Source organism: Lepidothrix coronata, unplaced genomic scaffold, assembly GCF_001604755.1.
Source record: "Lepidothrix coronata isolate B3197 unplaced genomic scaffold, Lepidothrix_coronata-1.0 Scaffold305, whole genome shotgun sequence".
Lineage (NCBI taxonomy): Eukaryota > Metazoa > Chordata > Aves > Passeriformes > Pipridae > Lepidothrix > Lepidothrix coronata.
In genome coordinates, this window is record NW_016690485.1 from 422,633 (window position 1) to 433,107 (window position 10,475).

General features: G+C 51.2%; 1 protein-coding gene across 3 annotated transcripts in view; it reads right to left on the reverse strand.

The window, feature by feature from the left end:
- The window catches only part of OSBP2 (oxysterol binding protein 2), a 44,910-nt gene that overhangs the window by 32,982 nt on the left and 1,453 nt on the right, over positions 1-10,475 (reverse strand). For 2 of the 3 annotated variants that reach the window (XM_017837486.1, XM_017837485.1), the window contains exon 2: positions 3,121-3,198. The exons of the other annotated variant lie outside the window; for it this stretch is intronic. In XM_017837486.1, the coding sequence (XP_017692975.1) occupies positions 3,121-3,198 (78 nt within the window). The remainder of the gene's footprint in view (positions 1-3,120; positions 3,199-10,475) is intronic. 3 annotated transcript variants of the gene reach the window in all.

Here is a 10,475-nt window from a genome sequence, read left to right on the forward strand (position 1 = left end):
AAGGTCAGGCTGGATGGGGCTTGGAGCAACCTGGGCTAGTGGAAGGTGTCCCTGCCCATGGCAGGGGATGGAATGAGATGGACTTTAAGGTCCCTTCCAACCCAAACCACTCCATGATCCCATGATTCAAGCTCATGCAGCTCCTCCAGCTGTTCCAGCCTCCATCCTGACCCTGTGGAATGTCAGGCACAGCAGCCACGTGATGATCCCAGTGCTTCCTACAAACACATCACTGACTCCCTGCAGCATCCACAGGGATGTCTCCCTAAAGCTCTCAGTCTCCACTGCCAGCAGAATTTGACTCTGAAAACCACTCAGGCTGTTCAGGTTTTGTGCACTTGGAACTCAAATGTACAAATCCTGATGGAATCAGTCCCGTTCCCACAGCATGTGCTTCATGCTTGTAGCAGGGGGTGGCAGGTAACACATTAACCTGTAATAGCCCCAAAATGCAGAATATCAACTATGGGCAGCCTGAGATTTCACTCCTGTGCTGTGAAGAGACCCTAGGGCTGCAGATGTGCAGCAGAATTCATTCTAATCCAGTAATTGTGTGTGCTGGGACATGGAGCTGCAGCCTCTGCAGGTACTTACAGGTGACAATTCCTGGCTGGATGTCTGCAGGCTGGAATGAGGGAAAAATGGGTTTGTTACAGGGCAAAAGGATTAATTTCTAGATCTCTGCAAGTCAACTTCCAAATTTAAAAGTAAACTTCCAAGCAGCCTGCATCCATAGTTTTTTCCACTAGAAGTCTTTATTGCTTTCCTTGTGGCGTAAAGGAAAGAAACAGAGAGGAAGAGGCAGATGCCTCACCCAGTGCATGCTCCATGTTTACTTACATAAAAATGCAGGTTCCTGGGAAAACAGTTCCAGGGCAGCACCCAGCTGGGACATCCCAGAGACTGCACAGGCAAAAAATTAGGAAAATTCCTATCCTTCAGCTCCTAAGCCGACCCTACTTCTAAAAGGATCAGAAACCCAACTGGGTCTTTGCCTCCTCAAGTGTTCCAGCAAAACACTATATTTATTAGAAGCTTTAAGAGGTAAAACTACGATAGAGCAGGAAAGCACAGCTTAATCCCATCCTAAGTTTGGCTTGCCAGTCCTCAGGTTGTCCCAGTGCCAGGAAGAAATCCTTCCCTCAATTTAGGGTGCCACGGAAGTAGGGAACTCTATGAACAGACACAGGGGCTCCAGGACAAGCCACAGACATGACACAGCTTTTCTTCACCCCCATCAGCATCCAGAGAGCTGAAGACAAACTTACTGTCAGAAACCAAACTACCACAGAATGGTACATGAAACGTGTCTGGAAGGCACCTCAGGAGGTCTCAGGTCCAGCCTCCTGCCCTGAGCATCTGCATCCAAATCAGGTTGCTCAGGACCCCATGTATCCACAGCTGGAATAGTCAAGAGTTCCCTCCAGACCCCAAGTGTTCAGCCCTCACTCCCAGCTAAACACGTTTCCATGTGTCCATGCAGGATTTCTCATGTGCTGATACCAGCCCACTGCCTCCTCCTGAGAGAGCAGAGCCGGGCTCTGTCCTCTCACACCCTCATCACAGAGCTGTGGGTCTCCCCTCTCCTCCCCTGCTCCAAGCTGAGCACACCCACATCCCTTCTCCCCTCCAGCCTCACCCTGGGACCCCCAAACCAGACCCACGGCCCAGCCAGGGCACCCAGTGCTGAGCAGGGGGATGGGCCCTTCCCTCGACACGCTGCACCTCTGCTGAGCAGCCAAAGCCACCACTGACCTCTGGTGACTCCTGGTTACCTTGTTTTTCCCAAGGGCTCTTCTGCAAAGCTGCTTCGAGCCAGGAACCCCAGAGCAGGGCTGGTGTTTGCCTCTGCTGAACACCACAGGGCTCCCACTATCCTGTTACTCCAGCCTGTCATGGTCCCTCTGAAATCCAGACTTGTGACCTCTCTGCTCCACTTGGCACCACCCACAGCCCGGCTGGGAGGGCACTCACCCGTTAATAATGACATTATACAGCAAACACTGTGACTAATGGAGTGGAATCTCATCACATCTACCAAAAACCAATCAAGTCATAGGTACTCCTAATCAGTCCCTAAGAGGAAATGGCTACTGGGAGCACAAACACCACACCAGCTTCCAAAGGGAGTCCCACAGCTCATGGCAAGACAATGAAAGTCCAGTTCTGTGTGGGAGTTCATAGTGCTGTGCATGATCAGTACAAGTTACACAGTATTATGATGATTGTCACCTTTATACCATCACAAAACGACTTTTGGTTTGAGCACTCTCTTCCTTCTGCTCATAAAAATTCCATCCCAGGGAGCCCAAAGTAGCCTCTCCCCCACACAGACCAGAGACCCAACGGACAAGGAATGGCAAACACTGCTGGGATAAAATAAAGCCAGGGATTAGTCTCACCTCACCACACCCTATAAACCTGCAGTGCCTTTTGCTCTACAAGCTCTGCTGGGAAGCACCTCAGTGGTAACTTGGGAATGATAAACAGCGGATAAACAGCGTCCAGCATCAGGCACAGCAACCTGCAGGTTTGGAAACAGCAAAGCTGGGAGGTCTCACTCTTCCAAAAATACAGGATGGGGCTGCTGAACAGCAAAGCCCTGACACCAGGCACATGGCACCACCTGAGGGCTCCCAGCCAGAGCCTCCAGAAAGGACTTCAAACCAAAGGCTGAAACTTTGGAATCACAGAACGCCCTGAGTTGGGAAGAGACCCATCATCCAGTTCAACTGGATCATCCAGTCCAACTCCTGGCCCTGCACAGACACCCCAACAATCCCACCCTGGCCCTCAGAGCGTTGTCCAACCCCTCCTGCAGCTCTGGCAGCCTTGGGGCTGTGCCCACTCTCCTGGGGAGCCTGGTCAGTGCCCAACCAGCCTCTGGGGGAAGAACCTTTGCCTGAGATCCAACCTGAGCCTGCCCTGACACAACATCACTGACTCCTCACGAGCTGAGGGCATAGGTGACATCCCCACCTGCTGCATGGCAACTCCACATTTCTGTGACAAAAAGGTGTTTCTTTAATTCTGTGGTCTCCACTCCTGCACAGTCCTGGAAAGCAGAGGCATGTCCCAGTCACCCACGTCCACGCTGCAGCCAAATCCACCCAAACTCACCCCATCTTCCGCACTCGGACCGGTGTATTTTTCACACGCCTCCAAGAAGAGCCACCACTCCTGACAGTTGCAGAAGACCTGAAAAAAAAAGTTTGTGGAACCACCCCTGTGCATTTCACAGGAAAACAGAAACTTCAAAAATCATGAAGATTCCCAGAACTGGGGAATTAGTTGCCATGGATATTTGCTGCTGTGACAAATACTCTAATTCTGTGCTCGGGTGAGTGACAGGCACAAAGCACCAAGTCAGCTGGGAACACCGACACGGAATAGCTGCAAACACGGCGGCACTCGCTGCCCCATGGCACCGGGAGGAACCCTGAGGAAACAGAGCAATGGACCCAAACATGTCACCAGCACCAGGAGGCCAAGGGACCTCCTAAAGGAGCTTTGCTCCCATCCAGGTCACCACTGCCAGCCCCTGTGTCACATCTGTGGCTGTGGCATGGGAAGGAGTTTGCTGTTCTTTAGGAGCCCGCCCAGCCACAGCATTCAGGTGTCTGTGCCAACCAACCAGCCTGAACTGAGAGGATCTTACACACACCAGCAATACACAACCTGCAGGTCCCAGGGGCAGCATTCTCCCGCTCTGTTTCTTATAAGGTTCCCAGCAGAAACCTGCTCTACCTATTAATAACAGCTTAAGAATCACTGCTTTGGGTTAAAGCAGGAAAAGAGAAAGGCACAGACTCCTACCCCCCATATTTACCCCCACATGCACTGCAGAAGCTGCTTTAACCAGCCACGCGTGCCCAGACAGTGCTCTCATCCAAAAGATTTGGAGAATTAAGACTATTTTTAGGGAATGAAGGACCTCCCCCTGAGTCACCACAGGGACATACATCTATCCGGTCGTGATTCAAAACAGAAATAGCCTTGAAGAGTTAGATAAGATAAAAAAAACCCAGCAGAGTGAACAGAAACACAGTTTGGCCCGGCAGGGTGTGAAAGGAAGGGCAGCTGGATGCAGGGAAAACACAGGTGACAAGGGGTTGTGACACAGGGTTTGTGACACAATGGTGCTGACACGGCAGCAGCTCCACCACCACCCGTGTCAGCGCCGAGAGCTGCGGGACAACCTGTGAGCAGCTCCAAGCCCCAGCCATGTCACACCCCGAGCAGCACCGCCGGGGGACAGCAGGAGGCCAGGCCGGGTCACAGCACAAGCCAGGGACAAACCAGCACTGCCAGGAGCCCGGGGAGGTGAATCCCAAGTGGCTGGCACAGGACCGAGGAGGAGATTTGTTCTGATTTGTTCTGCTCTGGGCGCGGGGCTGTCAGTGCCACACAGTCCCACGCTTCCCATCTGCATGTTTAATTCCGCCGTTGATCCGTTGGCAGCCCGAGGGCTCAGCCTGGCCCTGTGAGTCAGCAATCACTGCCCAGCACCACGGCACAGCAGCTCTGTTCTCCTCCTCCAGCTCTGCCTGCCCAGCCCGCAGCCGGCACACACGGGAATATTATGCCATTAATTATTAAACGAGCTTTTTGAGCAAAACCAAACAAAGGCTGATGTAAAGTGTAGGAAAGATCCCTGCCAACGTGCTGTAGGAATGATTATGATAATTGAATGGCATAATAAGGGTCTGAAGGGATATTTAACACCTCCAGTTAGCTCAGGTTTGGAAGAACTATCCTATTTAGGGATAAATCTCCAGGATGCTGCCTGCTCTCCTGACAACTCACATTTCAGGGTGAGCTGTGGGCCATCAGCACTAGAGCTGAACAGACCTACAGGGAGAAGAGGGCTCTGATATCACTGATAACACTTCAGTTACCTAATATTACCAGGGTGGGTTACCCAGCTACAACAACTGATACACAAGCACAAACAATACAGAGAAGCTCAACAGTCTGACCCGCTGCAGCATCAAGGTAAGGAGTGTCCATGTCGTTCAGAGATGAGTTACAGAGCTTGCTGCACTGGTTGAAAACTCCTGTTTGGGAGGAAATCAAGCAGGATACAAGGGATATTACAGGGGAAAGCACAGCAGGTTCCTCACATTACTCCTGATAAGAAAGATCAGCTCCTTCCCCGGTGACTCACTGTGGGCACAGAGGATGACAGGCCGTGCAAGCACCAACTTAAACCTGTAACTGGAGCGAGTCAGGCTGGAGCTGAACACATATTTCCCTGGAAAAAGACAGGGAGAGGAGCTACAGCCAAGAGGCAGGTGATGGCAGTCACCCCTGGAGCCAAAGAGAGCTCCTGGAGCGCTCAGCAGCACCGCCAGCAGCACACAGACCGAGGGCTGGAGAGAGTTATCCAGGGCTGAGCACGGCCTTGGATGTCCTGAGGCACAGACAGCCCACTCCAACCTCTGCTCCTAAAGGTCAGCACAGTCCTGGATGTCCCAGAGCAGGGCCAGCCCACTCCAAAGGCAGAGCTGAAAAAGGCAGGGCTGAGGCAGCTCCAGCAGCCCGTGGGAGAGACACAGGGCTGGGCAGTGACCCCCTGCTCTTGACAGGGACAGCAGAGGGGCACCGACACCCACGTGTGCTCCAGCAATGGAAGCTGGGACAACTGAGACCAGAAATGGGTGCCAGGCACCTCACCCTGGTGACGACCTGAGCAGTTGAGCCCATGAACACACTTCACGCCTGCAAACTGCTCCAGGAGGGAAAACTGTAGTGTGAGCAACACGACTGACCTTGAGACAGCAACACAGGCTGCTGCTGTTCCACAAGAACAGCAGTGCTCTGCCCCTCTCAAAGTTTAGTTCTGCACAAGACAAGCCAGTTATTTCTGCTACGATTTCATCAAATGAAGCACTTGGGCCAGTACAGAGGTCACAGAAATCCAGAACGGTTTGGGCTGAAAGGAACTTTTAAAGCTCATCCCATCCCACCCCCTGCCATGGGCAGGGACACCTTCCACTAGCCCAGGTTGCTCCAAGCCCCTTCCAACCTTGCCATCCCTTCCAGGGATGGAACAAATCAATCAACTATACTTGATTTAAGATGACAGGGGTAGAAATAAAGCATCAACAGAGCTCACAGCTCTCATTGCAGTTTGCAGCCAGCAAACAGAACCAGGCAGCAGCTGTAAAACCCCTCACACAGCACCAGTAACCAGGCCATGATAGAAACATCCTTAAGGACAAGATCCATGTCTGACACTCTCCTGCAGCATCAGCAGTAGCTGCTGTTTGGAGTCAAGTGATGCCAACCCCCTCCACAGCACCATCCTGGGAGCAGAGCAATCCAGGCTGGAAGCAGCAGCCCAAAGAGCATCACTGCCCTCGCCCCACAGCACCCCCGGAATGCCACATGGACATGCCATGTCCCCACAGAGCTGTGCCAGCACCCTGTCCCCAGGGACACAGCACAGGGAGGAGCTGCCTCCAGCGTGGGCAAATAATGAACAAGGAGCAACAGCAAAGCACCATATGGATGCAGCAAGTGCCATGGGAAAACAAGATGACTGGGAACACCAATTATTAATCACTGTTTAAAAACAAGGAGCTCAAAGTCACCAGGAGCTCCAGGGCTCTCCTGGAAACCTGCATACTCCAGCACCCAAGGGTGACAAACACTCCAGGACTTGTCTGCAGAGGGAGGAGGTGTTACAAAAGTCATTCTAGGAGACTGTATTGCCTCATTTTATTATGTACAAGCTAAATATAAGGAAACATTTCTCCCCCAAGGTTGGTCCAACACTGGAAGAGGGCCGTGGAGAGGCTCTGCGATCCCGTACCTTGTTGATTTCAGGGGCTGGAGCAGCAGGAGGGGCTGAGGGAGCTGGGGGGGCTCAGCCTGGAGAAAAGGAGGCTCAGGGGGGACCTTCTGGCTCTGCAACCCCCTGACAGGAGGGGGGACCCAGGGGGGGGTCGGGCTCTGCTCCCAGGGAACAAGGGACAGGAGGAGAGGGAACGGCCTCCAGCTGTGCCAGGGGAGGGTCAGGTTGGGTGTTGGAAAATTTCTTAATAGAAAGGGTTGTCCAGCCCTGGCACAGCTGCCCAGGGCAGGGCTGGAATAACCTTCCCTGGAGGGATTTAAAAGCTGTGTGCATGTGCCACTTGAGGACACGGGTTAGTGGTGGCCTTGGTAGTGCTGGTTGGACTCGATGATCTCAGAGGGGTTTGCCAACCCAAATGACTCTGTGATTCTGTGACATCCAAACCTCAGCAGCTCAAGGTCCTGAGCAACCTCACTGGGAGGCCCTACATGGAACAGGCTCTGGATTAGAGTTTCCAAGGTCTCTTCTGGAAGCCCCCAGTTCCCTCCAGGTCTCTTCTATCAGCAGCAGTTTTCAAGCTGAACTCCTCACCTCAGCTTTCAGTGGAGTCTCAGCACGAGAAGCAAGAAAAACCCCTCTGGGTTGTGCTCAAGCCCTGTACAATGCCAGCCAAGAGTTAATTGCTGGATAAACAGAGCTGGTGAATGCTGCTCTGGGAAACAGCTTTTCCAGGGAAATGAGCTGCAGGATAAAACCCAGACAAGACAGCTGAACTGCCCCAGGCACCCAGCACTGCTCTAAGAGCAGAACCATGAGGGGAGTTAATGCTGCTCACTGGAGAAGCCTTTCACTCCACAACAATGACCACATCACACAGCACGACATGGTTTTCCCCTCTCCATTTGCCACTGCTTTTGTTGTTCCATCCTGTGCCCATAAAAAGCACAGCTAGGGGCTCTTCAGACACCCAACCCACAGGTAACCAGCTGCAGAGCAACCCACGGAGGAGCCAACACGAAACCTGAGCCCCTGAAAGGTGAGAAAGCTGCTGGGAGAACAGACACTCATCGCATCGATGATCACATGAGCCAATCCTTGATGAGTTAATACTCACCTGAAGATCCTCTCTAATCTCCTTGAAAACACTTATCTGTTCAAGGTGATTAGATTCTCCCATACAGAGCCGCTAATTATAGATAATGATAAATCTGAGTGGCAGAGGAGTTCAGAGAGGGAGTTTGGATTAGCAAGTCAAGCAGACGAGTTGTGCCATCCCCAAACTGCCCTCCCACACCAGCATCACTGCTGATTTCCAAATCAGCCAGAAACTCGGTCAAAAACCAACCTAAGAGGGGCCATCAACGCAATTAAAATGGTCCAACTATCTAGGAGCTTTCTAAATCCACACACCTCACTCCGGAGGAGGATTCTGCACAGGAAGTCTGCAAGAATTCCTCAGCTGTTATTTTCCACAGGTTTAGAGTACACACAAAGCAAAAGCAAAAGCACATGAAGCTTTGCTGGCAGCAAGACCTGATGTCTTCATTGATGTAGCAAAGATACAGGAGGCTTTAAGTACTCCAGTGGGGGAAAAGAGAAGCTTTAATTTGGCAAACTGTCCCTATGAAACCAATGGGGCAGCAAAGAGGCATCACACCTGGCTGCTGGAGCAAACCACACAGAGCAGCTCCCAAAGGATGGCACAGAGCCCACCCACACACAGGCATGACCAGATCCCCAGGGAACACCCAGGATTTCAAGAGCTCAGCTCTACAAACAAAAGTCCTACCAGGAATCACCAGGAATCACAGGACACGAGACAGGCTGGGCTTTAAAGCTAAAGAGCGAACGGCAGGAAATCCAAATGGAACAAAAAGCTCCAATCTGGAACAAAATCAATCCACACAAGGAGGCAGCTTCCCTAGTCTGGATGATTTTAGAGCATAAGCAAAGTGAAGTTTCTATGAGGCTACTCCTGAGCAGCTAGCAGCTAAATCAGGTGGGTTGTGCAGCCAAACTCCAGCCACCAAGGTGACAAAACAAGGAGAGTGCAGCAGTTCACCTGCAAGGGCACAAAAGGACACTTCTGGCATGGACCTGCCAAGCTGGGAAGGACACAAAGAGCCAGCAGAAAGCAAGACCTGTGGCTCACAGAATGCCAGAAACCTTTATAGAATATATATAAATATAGATATATCCTCTGTGTCAGTGAAACAGGCAGCAGTTCCTGTCCTGCCCGGGCTGTCTGCTCACAGGGAAGGTCAGTGAAAACACTGAAGCTGCCTCAGTCCTGCCAGTGACCTGGAAGTTATATCAGAACAAAACTGCCAGTTTTTACCCCAGACTGTCTCCCAGGAGCACTCTGAGATGGGCAATTCCAGCTGACACAGCCACTATTCCAGAGCACTGGGTTTGAAGAATTTCATGGAGGTTTTTCTCCATTTAAGAAAGATTTCACCACGTGTTCTGCACTGTATTTTTGTACTCCTGACTCACAACTAAATTAATTCAGTTGTCATCAAGCCCAGCAATGAAAAGAAGCACAAAACCCTCCAGCATCCCTGGAGCAGCTGCTGCAGGTCTGCCCTGCCTGAAAGCTCCACAAAGTTTCAACTCCTTCACATGCTGCTCAGAATAATTTCCTTGGGTGTTTCTGTTTGGTGTTTCAGCCTAAAACAGATCAAATTGTCTTAAAATAAACCTGATTGTTCCCATCTAAAATAATGCTGCTGAAGAAAACCACTTGTTTGCTCATGACAGACTTGGCATCAAAACAGAAAAATAATATTCTGACATGTTTATAAGTGGAGCATTAACTCCAACAGCCTTTTGGAGCCACACAGCTCTGGGGGGCGGATCTGGGGCAGAGTTAAAACATTCCAGAAAGGATTACAAGCAAATTAGCTGAATTACTGGGAGGTAACTTCATTTTTGTGGGGATGTTTTTGCTTGGCTTAAGTTCTTGAGGGGTTTCAAACAATTCCAAGTAGATAAACACATCACTGAACTTCTGCCCTGTTACCTGTCACGGTCTGACCCCAGGTTCCAAATGTTTCTTAGAGCTGGAGGAGTTTATAGTCACACCTGACAGGGAGCTGAAGCTCTGGGATCTGCTTCAGGCTACGTGTCAGCAGCTGGAGCAGAGAGGAAATCAGCTGATGAACTTTGTGTCGGGAGGAAAAACAGCTCTAGCATAGCCTTTACAGAGAATTCCTCTCTCAGAGGGTTTGGCACTTTAAAGACTTATTCTTTATAAAGCTCAACCATCTTCAATATCTGGGATTGCTTCTGTGTCCTGAAGTACAGCCAACATCTGTTCCACAATACTGAAGGTGACAGAGCATTTGTGTTCCAAGTGACAAGAATAAACACGATCCAAACCACAGAGTGGTTTGGGTTGGAAGGGACCTTAAACCTCACATCATTCCACCCCCTGCCACGGGCAGGGACACCTTCCTAAAGGATAAAAACACCAACATCCACGTTTGTGTTTTCAGCACTGAGCTGAGACACAAAGCACAAGAGAATCTCCAGGGATGACATCACTTTGGATCCCAGCTCACAGCCTCGGGGTGTCTGACACGCTCCTCGCTGAGCCCACAGCCCGTCTGACAGCACAGAGAGCCAGGCTGGAATCTCTGCCGAGTGCTGGAGCTTCCCTCCTTCCCCCAGGAAC